Source organism: Corvus kubaryi, unplaced genomic scaffold (genome assembly GCF_017639235.1).
Source record: "Corvus kubaryi isolate FWS band 111438036 unplaced genomic scaffold, C.kubaryi_AGA036_p1.0 138, whole genome shotgun sequence".
In the NCBI taxonomy this organism is placed as follows: Eukaryota; Metazoa; Chordata; class Aves; order Passeriformes; family Corvidae; genus Corvus; species Corvus kubaryi.
In genome coordinates this window covers 14,205,261-14,220,628 of record NW_024580672.1, presented here as the reverse complement: position 1 = coordinate 14,220,628, position 15,368 = coordinate 14,205,261, and the positions used below count along the sequence as shown (strand labels likewise).

Here is a 15,368-nt window from a genome sequence, read left to right as displayed (position 1 = left end):
ACCAGTCCCTCACAGTTAAAAATGCACACCAAGAGCCTGGTGCGATCCACCAAAAGGAGAAGAGAGCTGCCAGCAAGGGCTGGCTTTCCCAGGTGCTGACCTGCCTGCCAGGCTGTGGTCCTGTGGGGGCCTCAGAAATCGGCTCTGGAAATGCTTTTCTCTGCTTGGCTATGTCTACAGCTCTGAGAAAACCCAGCAGAACACGTGACAAGACATCCCTGATGGGTATGGGGGTTCTGCTGCCTGCTGGCAATGAAACTCAAGGCAATTCAGCAGCACAGAGATGAGCAATAAAAACAAAGACAGGTTTGTTTGGGGTTTCTTCAGCAGATTCCTGGAAAAAGGACCTGGACTTAATGAGGTATTGCTGCAGCATCCAGTGGCAAGGCAAGCATGGAGTTCTGGTGTCTGCAAAGGGACTGCCAGTCAGCCTGGAGCCACAGGAACAGGAGAGCAGAGTAAGGCAGGGAGTCCCATGGTCTGGCTCCCTCCCCAGGGGTCTGCAGGTGCCCCTCAGGTGATGCTGTGAGCATTGGGGATGCACATACCTCACACAAGGACCATCCATCATCATGGGCCTCTGTGACCTTCGAATCCAGGCTCCCTTGCCCACCACCAGCAAACTGAAGAGCTGCCTTTCCTGGGCATCAAGGACAGCACAGCTTCACAAGCCCACCCAGACCAGGGATGCCCTTTCCCAGCACCAGGGCTGTGTTTTCCTGGCAGGAACCAGAGGCAAGGGCAGGAAATCAAAAGGGACCTTAAAGACACCAAGGGACACAGAGAACAATTGCCACCACACCAAACACAAATCCACCATCCCCAACCAGTCTCTGAGAACCACAGTGAGATTAGCAATGGGGTGGGCAAACATGCCCACACAGCATGAGACCCCTCCCAGAGGTCCTCAACATCCCTTACCTCCTACCAAAAAAGCTAGCCAGGCACTGTTTCACACCAAGCTGAATGAGATCAGCTTTCTAGTTCTGTTAAGCTTCATCAGCTGGCCCGTGCTGAATTATTTAAAACCATCTTTTATTAATCTACCACAGTTTTTTTCACTCAACCTCTAGCAAGTCACTTAACCACTCTGAATGGGTTGCACTGGCTTCATCTCCATGCAGTGCTGCTGGCAGAGGTGAGAGGGACAAGCCATTACTCTGCTACTGCTTCTGAAATACTCCAGTAGACCAAAGTGGTCCAAGAGCATTGGATCTACCCTCACTCTTGATGGGAGGTCTTTATCTAAACACACAGGTCATATTGCTGGGTTATGACAATATTTTTGTTTAGAAAACTCCTGCTAGGATATTGTACACACTTCTGAAACAAGCTCAGTGTACCCAAAACCAAGCAAATTCTGGCTACAATACTGCCAGTGGCCAAACACCAGCACTAGAAATTGGGCCCTGAAGGGAATGTATCCCCAGCCCCTCCCAGTGTCCATCATCACTTGACCCCTGGATATGTGACAGGCAGGCAGGGACTGCAGCTCCAAGCCATCATGGGTTGGACCAAACCAAGGGTCATTTTTTCAGTCTCCACTCACTGGCAGGTGGATTCTGACAGCAAGACTATTTCTAGTTAAGCACCTACCACCAAGGCCAAGCAGCTGATTTCTGATTTGGTCCCACTCCAGCTCTGGTGGGGGATACACAGGAGCACCAGCCTGCACAACTGGTGAGGAATTAGCTGCCCTCCTTCAGGCAAGATGCCGTTTTTCCACATTTTCTTCTTCAGGAACGTAATTAATCTGTATGAAGCAACGCTGTTTGCTTCCCAGTTTGTGCCCACTACCCTGATAAATGAGCAGCATGGGAGAAAGCCCTTCCCCATGAGGCCTCTTTCCCCAGTGAAGATGAACGTGGCAGGAGAACAGGGTGACAGCCTGCATGGAAGTGGTACCTGAAGTCCCAGCAGGTAGTGGCTCAATAAGCCCAGAGGAAGGAAGACCCCATTCCCACATGGGCTGGAAAAGACAGGCATCCAAGAGAAATTTAATTCCTATCCACAGATGATACTCCCATGTAACTCTGATCTTTGAACACACTCTGACATTCAGAAGATGTTCTAGCTTTACTGCCCACATAAACATCCACTGGGGCTGCTGTCTGGGGGGAAGAGGGAGCTAAATATTTAATTTAAGTCTATTTCATCAAATATTTATCTATTTAATATTAATTAAATCTTGGTCTGAATAAACAACAGCTAAAAATTCACCTCTTCCTCCAAACATCTGATAACTCAAAGATGTCAGTCTATGCAATCCCAAGTGAGGTGTCAATTAATAAGAGGGGAGGGTCCTATCTTTATGTTATCAGTTGCTGGAATTGCTGTGTTGGATTTTTTGCCTCCCATAGAATTTCAGGTTGAATCTTTTTGTGGCTGGGTGTACAGTAGCATCATCTCGTTTATACCAACCATTTCCACACCCGGCTCCACTGTGTCTCACTTTCCATGGACTTTATTTGTACACCCACAAGAGTGTGACCTCATCCCACTCCCAGTCACTGCTACATCCTCAACAGTAGGAATCCATGAAGCTAAGGCGATGAAACAGCTGTTGGACTTAGGGCAAATAAAACCCAGGCCCCTCACAGGTGGACGTGGTCGGTATGAATCATTTCCTAGTCCTCGACCACCCTCCTGGCGTGGTTGCACATCTCACACATCACTCAGCAGCATGGCCAGGAACAGGCATTTCTGGCAACAATGAGCAACAGCTACAATAGGAGCAGATGATTTCCAATGCAAAGGTTTAAGCCAGTTAACACTGGGCTTTAAAGGCAGTGTCCACCATTGTATCTATTGCTACAACCATCTTATTTTATTACAGAAAGCCCTGTTTGGACCAAATCCCATCCATACCAGTCACACCAGCCAGAACACAATCTCTAATTAGCCCCCACAGAGCCAACAGTGATGAAGGATTGCTCTGCACCCGACACTGCTTACCTTGCTCTCCTCAGTGCGTGCCCAACTCAGCAGAGCAGCATTTAGCTTTTCTTTTCCTCCCTGCTGCACTGTTTAAAAGCCATCTCACCCAGACACTGACTGGCGTTGATGAAAGCAATTATACTGCTGCTCAAAGTGTATCAGATGTATCTTCATTATCCTGAGACAGCAACACCAAAGGCCCTAGATGGTAAATCTTTCAAAGTAAGCAAATCAGGTGATTTCATTTGAACTGGACATTTTAACTCTTGTGTTCCCACTAAATTTTGAGGCTGCTTTAAGGCCACAAGATATTTGTTTTAAAATAATTAATGCAGGATTACTTTTAACTAACATCTCTGAAGTATAAATCTTTGGGTTGTGCTTAGGTTACAGGTCAAACCCATATCCAAGAGAAACAGGGCAACTCCACTCCTTTTTCATGTTGGCCATGTGGTTGACTGGGGTAATGCCACTTCTCTGTATTTTGGGTACTCCCTGGGGAACAGAAGCACTCAGGGCTGCCTTTGGAGTCCCCTGTGGAGGTGTGCCCTGTCTGGGTAACAGTACAACAGAGATGATGAGCAGGGAGAGCTGTTTGCACCAAGGAAAGGCTGCCTAAATTAACAGGAACCTCATTCTGGCAAACTCTGCTCTAGGAGCCATTTCAGGTCAAGTTTCTGCATCAAGGAACCAAGAACAAACTCAGCCTTACACAGAAAGGATTTGTCACTAGATTACCCAGGAACTGTGACTGCAGAAATAAGCTGGGAAAGGGGGGACTCCAGCAAGGTATAAATCAGCATCCCAGCAGCCAAGCTGCCAGGTCTGCCACACTCAGGGTCCAACCCTGCATGGTTTGGTCTGCAAGAGGAATAGTTTCTCCAAATTTTCCTAGTGCCAAAAGTTATCCTGGTAGCAAAAGATCAGAATTCAACCTTTCACTCTTCAAAAAAGTTCAATTCAGAAAAGAAATTTGGGTGCAGTGTCCTAAATATTTATCTACTCATTTATTTCGTTTTTTTACTCAGGGAATCTTTCAGTAACACCTTAAGGTTTCAAACTGACGATGAATACTTTGCAGCAATGCCACATGCACAGATGAAGAAAAGGCAGCCTTCAGCAGAAATTATTTTATCAGAGATGTCCAGCAGTGAGAAGCTTGTTCTTTTCTTCTTTTCTGTGGGGAGCAATTGAAAAACAAACAGGAAAAAAGGCCATAAAGTCACAGTCCAGCAAAACACAACTGTTTCAATCAGCAACAGAGCAATCTATTCCTCCATGTAGCGGCTGACTTAAAGCAAATGTTTCTCATGTCTGGGAGTGAACCCTGCAGCAGGTCACAGAGCTCTGGAGGACCTCAAGACTGCTCCTGCGAATGCAATATCCTGGGCTGTGCCCAAACCAATTTGATCCAAAGACTGCAGGCATTGCACACAGGAAATCAAGGATGCTCAGGTGAGCTTTTCTCACCTCCTGATAAAACCCATTCAGCCCATTTCTCTCACACAGACCCAGTTGCTGGCTTTTGACTCAGACATGCTTTTGAAAGCCATCCAGACCTCCCACTGCAGAGCCTTGCTGACAGAAAACACATGTCAGTGGAATTTCTCCACTAGTACAAAAGGCACTGCTGGCCCCAGGAAATCCCAGAGCACCTAATGACCCCCAAGCCTCCTGGGAAGGGTCCTCACTCTTCACTGTTCCCTAAATCTGCTACAGGCCACTCTCAGAGCCACAGAAGAAAAGCAGGACCTTAGATCCAAGCCAGCATGGATGCTCTCTCCGAACTTAGCCAACATGGAATTGACAATCACACTAACAGGCTCAACTAGAGCCTGCTTAAGCAGTTTTAAGCTAGTTTAAGCCAACAAGTTTATACCTTTGCTAATGACACCTGTGCTCAAGAGGAGGAGTTGTCTCCCTGCTCCCTTTTATGGTTTATCCTCCTGTCTTCTCTGTTGGATTTGGGTGCTGAGACCCATCTCACACCCCCATATTCCTGGATGTGAGATGTCGTCCTCAAACATTTGTGGTCCTCCTTGGGAAATGAGTTCTCCTAGGGGATAACTCAAATGGCCAAGAAGGTCCCCCAAGAAGGAAGAATGCTGAATGAGCAGCTCAAGCATCAGTATCTCCATTCAACACCTGTCAGCATCCCCTGCTCCACAACAGCAGGTCTCCTCTTCCTCTGCTTGCATGACACCTCCCTCCTGGGACCAGCCATGGTCTGACACAAAAAGGGCATGGGTTTTTCTCCCCTCCACAGCCCTGTTCACCACCCCTTCTGCTCAGCCTTGAGGACGTTTGGGTGTGTGCTGTGGCCTTGTGCAGCATTACTGCACTGTCACCCCCAGATGGAATTTCACCTGGACTTCCCAGGGCTCAGACTACAACCCTTTCTGTTCCCAGAGGGATTGGGATGTGGTCCTGGAGCATTTGTGAGCTGAGTGAGTACCAGTGGCTACTGCAAGTGTTGGGCTGACACTAATCCTGTTCTCTCTTCACTCCTTTTCTACAGCTTGAGATAAGGCACAGCAGTCACAGCTACTACAAACATTTCACAAGCCATGGAGATGTTCCTATAAACCAGCTGCAAAGAGCAGTTCGTACCAGAGATGGGGAGAGCTCCAAGTGGACCTGTTGGCCAGGGCACTGGCTGTAATAAAGGAGCAATCTCGACAGACTTTGAACTTTTCCAAAGAGCAGCAAAAGTTAAGAAATAAGAGAAAGAGCTTCAAGTGGTGAAAGCTGCACAGGAAGGGGGGCTGCCAGCCACCCAACGCAGGGGGGACCTTCCCCTGGGCAAGGGGATGCGGGGTGGGACTGGGGGTATTTACAGCACAGGAAGGCTGATAGACAGCGTCTGAAACCTGCTGAGGCTCCTCTAGGTCTGGGAAACTCATTTTGAGAGAGAGAGTGACTCAGGCCAAGTCCCTCCCTCACTGGAAAGAGGCTCCTCTATGTGACCAGCTCCTCGGCCCGCTGAGAACAGGGACAAAACCTCACAGAAACAAATGAGTACATCAGTAGACTGAGAGCATCAGGGACAAGCCCCAGGCAGGCAACACTGCTGCTTGTCCAGCTCCCTCCAGAAGCATTTTAGGACATTTGCTCCACCAGACCAACTCACCTGAGCCCGTCCTGCACATCCCTTGTCTGGCACATTTGTGGTCTCCTCATGGGTGCCCACACAAGGGGTGGTGTGTAGGGTCACCCCACACTGGAAAGTGGTGGAGAAACATCCCCCAGGGCAAAGCGGGCAGTGGCATCTCTGCCTGCTGTTTGCCATGCCAGCCTGGATGGCTCCCACCCAGCTGGGGAGACAGGTCCCCCTCCCTCCCCTCACACCATTAACCTTTCAGCCCCAAAATAAAAGGTTGTAAAAAACAATCAAAGTTCATTACATCCCTTAATGTGTCATTTGCAAGGGAATGACCTGGAAGCAATGATGGGGAGGGAGTCAGGAGGGGGAAGGGGAAGAGCCTCAGTCTCCCAGCCCCAAACCCACTAAAATACTCCACTGTCCACACTAGAGATTTGGTAGCAAGGACAACTGACAGCCAGAGGGGTGGAGCAAGTGCAATCAATGCCTGCTGGATCACCTCGTGTCCCAGGCACTGACCCAGAGTCTCCCACAGGATCTGCTTTGTGAAACCCTCCAAGGCCATCAGGGTCAGCCAAGACCAGAGTGGAAGCAGGACACCCTGGCCTGCAAAGGCCACCACGAGGTAAGCAAGATGTTCACCCCTGGGCCACCATCAGGTGCCCTACACCCAGCAGTGACATTGCCTTCCCACCCTGCCAAGCACCTCCAACTGCACCCCCAGGGCACTGGCAGAGTGGGGCCACCGGACCAGCAGCTCCCACACGGGGCTCTGGTCATTTATTTTCTCACCAGCAGCAGTTCCACATTCAGTGGGAGAACGATCCCCCATCACCTCCTTCAGGGAGGGTCTTGGCAGCACTGGTGGAAGGGCAAGCAAGCTCTGGCTCCTGGGGGCTGGAAACAAAGCCCCACTCAGGTGGACACTCCTGCATATATCACAAAATGTTGCCTTCCAGCCTAATTGTTTCTAATCCCATCTGCAAACTAATTATTAAAATCCCTCACAATAGCTGCAGATGCCGCGCCAGGCAGGCGTCCCCAGCAGCAGTGCCAGGCTGCACTCCGAGGGTGCAAATCACACCCTCAAACCCTATGCTCTTTTCTTTAACAAACACGTGAATGCCCTTACTGTGGCACAAAGAGGTGGGGTAGAAATGCCCAAGAAATATCAAGGACTCATTTGTTATTATGCCACTGCACAATGAACAGAGCCATTGTTCCTACCTGGGCTAACAATGTCTTTCAGACAATGCAAGTGCTTTTCCCAGGGTGTTCTTCAAAAAATGGCAAGACCAAAGCTAGCAGAGGATCGGTGAACAGTTCAGAAAATAAAATACAACAAAATAAAATATAACAGCTAACATTATTCAGAGGATTTTCACACTTGATCTGTAAACGCTCTTTTATTTAATAAAAATAATCATCCATTATAGCAACTTCTGCTTGTGGTTTGGTTTTGTTTTTGTTGGTTTTTTTTTTTACATTAAAGCACAGTTTATTTGCTGTCCTCACCTCTTGAGGATTCAGTTCTGAAAATGCAAGTGAATGTAAACACTGCTCTCCAGGCCCCAAGATGCATCCGGGGACGCTTGGAGTTAATTAGAAAGTCAAAAGAGAGAGCAAAATCAACAAAACACTCCCCAAAAGTAAAAAGGTATTTTTAAAGTCTCTTCCTGTGCACCATACAAATCCAGAGAAGGCAAATTCATCTTATACATTCAACTTATACAAACTTCGCTTTCTCCCAACCGTTTCTGTGACTTGTTAGCATTTGATAAAGCTGTTTTCCTAACATTAAAAGACTTGCAGACTCATTTATTGTGATAAATCAAAAGTTTTTCTTATAAATGTTCTCCAGAAAATTATTCATGGCATAAAGATGTTAAATTTGTTCTGTCCATTTTTGTTTTGGGTTTTTTTGCCTTTTTTTTTTTTTTAGCACAAAGAGCTGAAAGCCATTTCAGGAAAGAGTGTAAAAGCAGTATTAACTCTCTCTCCTGCTCCAATCTCACAATATTTACACTTAAAAAAAAAAAAAAAAAGCTTAATTACACTATAAAAGAATGGAGAAACTGGCAGTTAAGTTTCCCATTTCAGAGTTTTGCCTTGTATAAGACTGAAAGAGGGATGCTTCCCTATTTCCTAGGAAAGATGAGACTGGCAGGTTAAAAACTGAACTCTTCTCTCTTAATGGAGAAAGATGAACAGCCACTGTGCAAGAACCCCCTCCTCTCTGCAGGAAATCCTGCAGGAGTTAAACCATCACAAATCAGCACAGATGAGATAACATGATATGCAGAGCCCTGCTGTTTGCTTTGAAACATTACCTATTTACAGTTGAGGTGGAGGAAGCAAGTGAGCATGGAACACATTTCAGTGCTGCAGAGTGGTGTAATATCAAACGAGATTAACTCGTGGGGAGCTTGGCTGGGTCCCAAGGCTCACGATGCAAGGGAGACCGTCTCCGTTGCCTGGGACATCCCTGCCTGCACAGCAAAGCCACCACTCCATCAGGGTCTGCTCTAATGAGTAACGAGACAACAGTTGCCATCTCAGCTGTATCGTGTCACTGGCAACACAGAAATTAAACAGGAATAGGTATGACATAAAAAACCCCAACAAAATTAGCCAGTCTGATGAGGTCTATGATCCTAAGATTTACAGCCAAAATTAAAAAAAATAAAAAGACAGGAATTTGGAAATGTTGGTAATATTATCAAACTGTCAGGTAGGGGGATGGCTCTAGTTATTCAGTGGTTATGAGTGAGGGGCTTTGCAGGGGGTAGGAAAAGAAAGACTTTTAAGGTATCAAGGATAATTAAAGCATTCACAGTTTCAAAGCTGCTTGCCTTACAAAAATTAAGACATTCAAATTCAAGAATACAATACTGGGTTTTACAAGGGGGTCAAAATTAATTACTTATACAATGGGGGGGGGGGGAAGATACAACAAAGTAAAAAAGCCAACATCTCTGGTGTGGCATACTCCCTTTCTGTTGTTCATCTCACAGCGCTGCATGACGTTTGTCTTTAAAGAGTCAAACTGAGCAGTCATGAGAATATCCACTCAGAGATTCTGGCAAAAGAAAAAAAAAGCACAAACCCTAACAAAATAAACCAAGCAAGTCAAAGGCCATCCTCCCCTGGAAAGCCGAATGCCACGGCTCAGACCTCCACTTGCCTGGTGCTCCTCACTGCTGCTGCCCAGTGCTCCCACAGGCTCATCTCAGGTTTTAAAGGCTTCCTGCTCTTGAGCTGAAGGAAACCATCCCATGCAAGCACAGCCCAAGAGAGACACACTTTACACTCGTACAAAGTCTTGATTAGTCCTGCCGGTAGCAAAGGGTCCTTCAAACAATCCTTTTCCTCTCTATCCTGCAGAGGATCCTTTTGAAGGCCCGTCTGAAGTCATGGTTGAAAATGGTATAGATGACGGGGTTCAAGGAGCTATTGCAGTAACCGAACCAGAAGAAGAACTTGAAGAGGGTGTCGGGCACGGAGCAGCTCTCGCAGACGGCCATCAGCGTGTAGGTGAAGAAGAAGGGGAACCAGCAGATGACAAAGACTCCGATCACCACTGCAAGTACAAAGGTGAAGCGCTTCTCCCGGTTCTGCCTGCCTCTCCACCGGGACCCTTTGGTGTTCCTCTCCTCCTCTGTCTTCCTGGGCAAACTGTCCCCAGGCTTAATTTGGCTCAGCTTAGTCTTGGTCTTTCCTCTCGATGGTCTCCCTGACTTCTTACACTGGTTGTTCTCCTGGTGCTCGGAGGAAGAGGTCTCCTCCATGTCTATGCCATTGACCTCTCCCTCCTGCCCACCACTGCCTCCTGCTGCCTTCTCCCCGTTGAGCTGTGCTGTGGCTGGCAGGTCCTCCTTGTCAGTCAAGCCATTCTGCTTCTTCTCGGGGCGCTCTGCCCGCTTGTTCGGCGGGACCCTTGTCCTCCTCTTGGCTATCTGGTAGATGCGCATGTAGACCAGGATCATGATGAGGCAGGGGGCAAAGAAGGAGCCGATGCTAGAAGAGATGATGTACCACTTCTCATCATTGATCTTGCACCCTGCCACCCCCTGGTCAGCCTGCTGCCCACTCTTCTTCTCAATGGAGATGAGTGGTGGGAAGGAGATGACAGCCGAGATGACCCAGACGATGAAGATGATGCACTTGATGCGGCGTGGGGTACGCTTGAGGTTGTACTCGATGGCTTGTGTGATGGACCAGTAGCGGTCCAGGCTGATGGCACAGAGGTGCACGATAGAGGAGGTGCAGAAGAGCACATCCAAGGCCAGGTAGATCTCACACCAGACTTTACCGAAGTACCAGTACCCCATCACCTCATTTGCCAGTGAGAAAGGGATGACCAGCGTGGCCACCAGGATGTCAGCTGAGGCTAAGGAGACCAGGAAGAGGTTCTGGGGGGCTTTGAGCGCCCGGCTGGTGAAGACAGCGATGATGACCAGGACGTTGCCAAAGACGGTGAAGAGCATGAGCAAGCCTGCCAGGCTGATGAGAGTGATGGTTGTGTGCAGAGAGTACGGCGTGCCCCAGCCCGGCCCGGCCCCGCTGTCGTTGAACGTCCCATTGGTGCCCGGAGTGGGGTAGCCCTCCTCCTCCTCCAGCTGCCGCTGGTACTCCATGGAGGAGAAGAAGTGGCCCCTCTCCGTGAACGGGCGCTCCAGGTTAAACATCAACCCCGGCTGCGCGGACACCCCCGCCCTTCGCCCCGGCTCCACCCGCGCCGCGCCCGGTTCCGCGCGCGGCTCCTCCGCGTCCTACTGTGCCGCCGGCCGGGGCGGAGCGGCGGGCCGGGGGCTGGGGGGCTGCGGGCGGGCACGGCTCATGCTGGGCGCTGCCGCCGGGACCCCCGAGCGCGGCGGGGCGGGCGGAGCGCGGCCGAGGCTGGAGCTGCAGCCGGCCGCGGCTGCTCTGCTTCGCTCGCCGCCGAGCAGCTTTATAGCCCCGGATCGGGCCGGGGCTGCCGCGTCAGCCCCACGTGGGGAACTGCCCCCGGTGCGCGCACACGCACGCACAGACACAGGCAGAGACACACATGGACAGACAGACACACACGGACACACACAGCCAGACTCGCACACCGCGCACCCCCGCACCGACGCGGACACGCGCGTCCCCCGCACACGCACCTCGCTCAGCTCTCGCGCCCGCCCGCTCCGCGCACACACCGCACCCTCTCGGCACTGCCTGTATTTGCACACCCGCTCGCTCCCCGGCACCTCCGCGCACACACACGCATCCACTGTCACGCTGTTCCCATCCCACGGTCTCGCCCAGCCCGGCTCTCCGCCCCTCCCGGAGAGAGGAGCGGCCCCGCGGAGCGGGTCCCACTATCCCCGGGGATGGGCGTGCGAGGGGCGGCTGGAGGCGACCACCGTGCGGCCGCTGCGCAGCCTCCGCGGGCCGGCCGGGAGTGCGCAAAGTCCGGCCGCGAGGGGGTGAAAGCTGCCGGCCCCGTTCCGCGTGTGCGCCGGGGCACGGACGGGCTCCGCTCCGGCTGCCGGTGTGCGGCTGTGCTTGCTGGAAGCCCCGAGGGCAGCGCTTTCCCCACGGCCTCGCGTGTCAGCCAGGGAGGGCTGAGCTGCCGGCCCCGAGGGCGGGGGACCCCGCGGACAGAGGGACCCTGCGGGGATGGAGGGACCCCGCGCACGGAGGGTCCCCGCGGAGCGGGCGCTGCCGGTGGCCCTGGGCAGCGCGGGGGGGCAGTGGCACCTGGTGGCCGCGGCGCCTCACTGCACCCGCCGGGCCGAGCAGCATCCCCCCGATGCAGCATCCCCCCGATGCAGCATCCCCCGACGGCGGAGGGGAGGACGGGGCGGCAGAGCAGCCGGAGATGGGGCAGCCCCGAACTGCCGCGCCGACCCCAGCCCGGCTCAGCCCCGCTCCACGGGCACCCACGGCGGCCCCACGCCACAGCACAGGCTCAGCACACTCGCTCCTGGCACCCCCCCAGGGGAAGCAGGCCTGGACAGGCAGATGCCCCGCAGGATGCCCCACGCCTGGAAAGCCTCCCCAGGCGCTCCCCGACATCACAGGGGCTGGCATCACCCACCTCCATGGCTGCATGGGGAGCTCTGTAACAGCAAAGGAACGATAGTGACACTCCAAGTATCCCACCCAGCCCCAACGCTGCCAGCTCTCAGTACGTACAGATCATTCACCTGCAGAGCACACGGCCTCCAGCCCCCATCCTCTCACTCGCGGCCTCTTCTCCCTCGTTTTCAGATGGTTCTAGTGATGCTCACTTGGTGCTCCAGATTCAGGCTGCTCTCAATCGCCGTGCAGAATGCTCGGGCCAATGAACCAATTTCCTCTGCAAGAGGAAAGCCTTCAGGGAGGAAGGCCTGTCATCTTTGTCCCTATGCCACACACTGTGTTGTAAGCCAGGCCCAGGAGTGGTGATGCCCAAGAGAGGGAACAGGAATGGGAGAGACGGGGTCTGGGAGCCAGAGAGCGCAGTCTCTCTGACTGGCATAGGGCTGAGTGAGGGAAAATGAGGGGGAATCCCAGTACCTGAGCAAGTGAGTGCAGGGCCCACTGCACTGGTGTGTCTGGGAAAAGGGCAATACGCAGAGAGTAACTTAAAACCTGTAAATCGAACCCAAGATGACTGACATTCCCACAGAAAAGATCTCTACCTGAGAGTAAATGTGATGTACAACCACAGGCTTCACTGCAAGGATGAGAGGACTAAGTCACCTAAGTCTATGGCAAGGACAGGTGAGAGGTCAGGGATGTGGTGGACTTTGTGAACAACTCCTGCCTTCTGCTGTTTGCAGGGGACTGCTGTGCTCTGCAGGATGTGTTGCTCTGCTTGGCAGAGAGTCTTCCTCGGGTAAGGAATCTTCATCACTCTTGGCAGAAGCGTCCTTGGTCACTGCTTGGGTCGAAGGACCCAGACAGGGTCATGCAGGCCATGCCCTGCCTGCATGATCAACCCCTTCTGGGACGAGTTTGGTCTCAGTTCCAACAGTTCACCTTCGCTAAGACCACCAGGGACTAAGACGCTTTGCTCAGACCTGGGATGGTGCCTTTCTGGAAACACCCTGCATTCCCCCCATGCTCCCTGCATTCCCCAACACAGACAGAATGCCTTTAAAGATTTAAATAACAAAGCATGACCAGCTGCCTTGATTTTCTGTCTCTTTTTGTAGCTAGACACCCTCGGTCTGCCTGAAGCTAAACACAGCCAACAACATTGCTCCTGAGCCACCGCATGGCAAAAGCAGCTTTGATCAGTTCAGTTTGCTGGGACAAAGAGCTTGAGGAGAACACAAGGCCAAAGGCTTGAAGGAAAGGATTTGTCCCAGAAACACCTCTAGAAAGAGAGTTCTCTGCAAGTGGGGAACAGCTGGGATGGCATTGTGTTCATCTGAGAGGGGGAGAACACCTGCCTCATCAAAGGCACTTTCATTGCCACCATTGTTGTGCATGTGACATCTCTGTGATTTTATTGACACCAGAAGTACTCAGCACTGTCTGCAAAGCGACTCAGTAATGCTAAGTCTCCCCTTGATTTTCTCTGCAGGTTATCTCATGGCTCTGCCCAGTTTTGAGATGAACGCTGGTCAGAAACTGCAAGGGCTGGCAAGCACCCTGGAGATCTCACGTGACAACCCGTGGCACACCTTGTCCTACAGGACAGCTGTCTTTACAAGTCTGTACCATGCTTGATGATAATTTGTAATATTCATAAAGCCTCAACTCCCAGAGTCCTGGGATTAGGCAAGAAACTTGAATTTTTAGCCTCTGGAAGACTGTAGAGAAAAGTTTCACAGGGACAAAAAAACAGCTAGCAAAGAACACTTTTATATCAATTCCCCAGCATTTGCATCCAGACACTCAATTTTTGCATACGTGCTGCTGACAGAGTTAATATGAGTTTTAAGACTCCGCAGATCAAACTCAGTTGACAAGTGCCTGACAAGACAGCCCAGAAAACAGCCTGTTCTCTGCAGCATCCCCCATCAAAGACCTGCAGGAGCCTGCCCTTTCCCCAGCAAGCAGCCTGGTTTCTCAGCAGAACCCCACAAGGAATCGGGCTCACCAGACAAGGGGGGATAGCCTGGGTGCACACTAATGAGTGAGGCTGAAGGCTGTCAAGCCTCCTGTGATGGCTCCCCCTCTGCCAGCTGCCATCCCAGGAGGGCAGCAGTGCCCTTTCCGAGGCACTGCGGCCAAGTTCGCATTCAGCACGTGTGCCTCGAGCGCGGCCCCCGCAAACAAACTGACCTTTACAGCTGGTTTCAGGTCATTAATTAGGCATGCTGCTTCCATGTTTATACATCTCTTCCACTCCTCGACTCCAGCATCGCTTCCAGCATCTTCTCCACCGGAGGGAACTGGGACCATCCTCCCCTGTTCCCTCTTGGGGACAAGGAGCTGAGAAATGTTCATGCAGTCTCAGAGTTGCTCGCAGCACGAAGCAAATCACATATGGAGAGACAATCTCTGGAAAGAATCGCTATGGTAATAAGGCTGCAAAATGTGTGTTTTGAGCAAGCAGCCCCAGGAACTGTTTATTTCCAGAAGAGCAGTGAGATTCTGGCAGGGGAAAATTTAAAAAATACTGGTGAGGGACCAAGGCTTGCTTTTTAGACAGTCTGATTCAGGCCTAAAGAAACTGGACAAACCTAAGACTATGTCAAGATATGGCAGCACAGACTCCTGGGGGGACCACATGAAAGGGACAACCACTGGAACAAGGTGCACAAATTATTGCTCAGCAGAAGCTCTCAAGAGCAACTTGACACACGCATAGAAGAGGGAAGCCTTGGAGCTGTGGTTCTGCCCACCCGGAGGTAAACAGCAGTCACAGTTTGCTTTGTGTGAGGTCTGTGATTTGCAAGGATCTCAATATTTGCATATCAATGGCAGGAAGCCCTTGTTGTAGCTGTGTATTTTGATCATGCCACTGGGTGTATCTGAATGTATCAAAGCAGGGTGTCTTTCTGGAGGATTTGCCTTACTAACTCTTCAAGTTACCCTTTGGAGCAAGGCACTGAAATCCCATGGCTTGTAATACCCTGTGGACTAATGACTGAGTAGCCCTTCACAGCAGCTTCAAGTTGGTCAGTGTTCCTGCAGGACAAGCTGGCAGAGATGCACCCAAGTCACACAAAAAAATGCTTTTCACTTTTACTGTGTTAACCCCAGGAGCAGAAACACCATAGGAGCTATCAGGGAAGAGGCACAGACAGTCTGCAGGCAAACCTGGCTTTGCTGGGTATATGATGTTGCCACCGCAAAGTAATGCAGCAAGCACACCATCCATTTCCAGGGAGATGTTTCAAATGTTGTGATTCCTATTTCC

General features: G+C 51.2%; 1 protein-coding gene across 1 annotated transcript; it reads right to left on the bottom strand.

Annotated features, from left to right (window-relative positions):
- Positions 1-7,427: 7,427 nt before the first annotated feature.
- ADRA2A (adrenoceptor alpha 2A) lies at positions 7,428-10,830 on the bottom strand. Its single transcript, XM_042019309.1, has one exon. The coding sequence runs from the start codon at positions 10,726-10,728 to the stop codon at positions 9,394-9,396; it is 1,335 nt and encodes a 444-aa protein (XP_041875243.1). The 5' UTR covers positions 10,729-10,830; the 3' UTR covers positions 7,428-9,393.
- Between the last annotated feature and the right edge of the window lie 4,538 nt (positions 10,831-15,368).

Bases quoted from the DNA above. Each gene is read 5' to 3' on its own strand.
- ADRA2A (XM_042019309.1), bottom strand. From the start codon at position 10,728: ATGTTTAACCTGGAGCGCCCGTTCACGGAGAGGGGCCACTTCTTCTCC.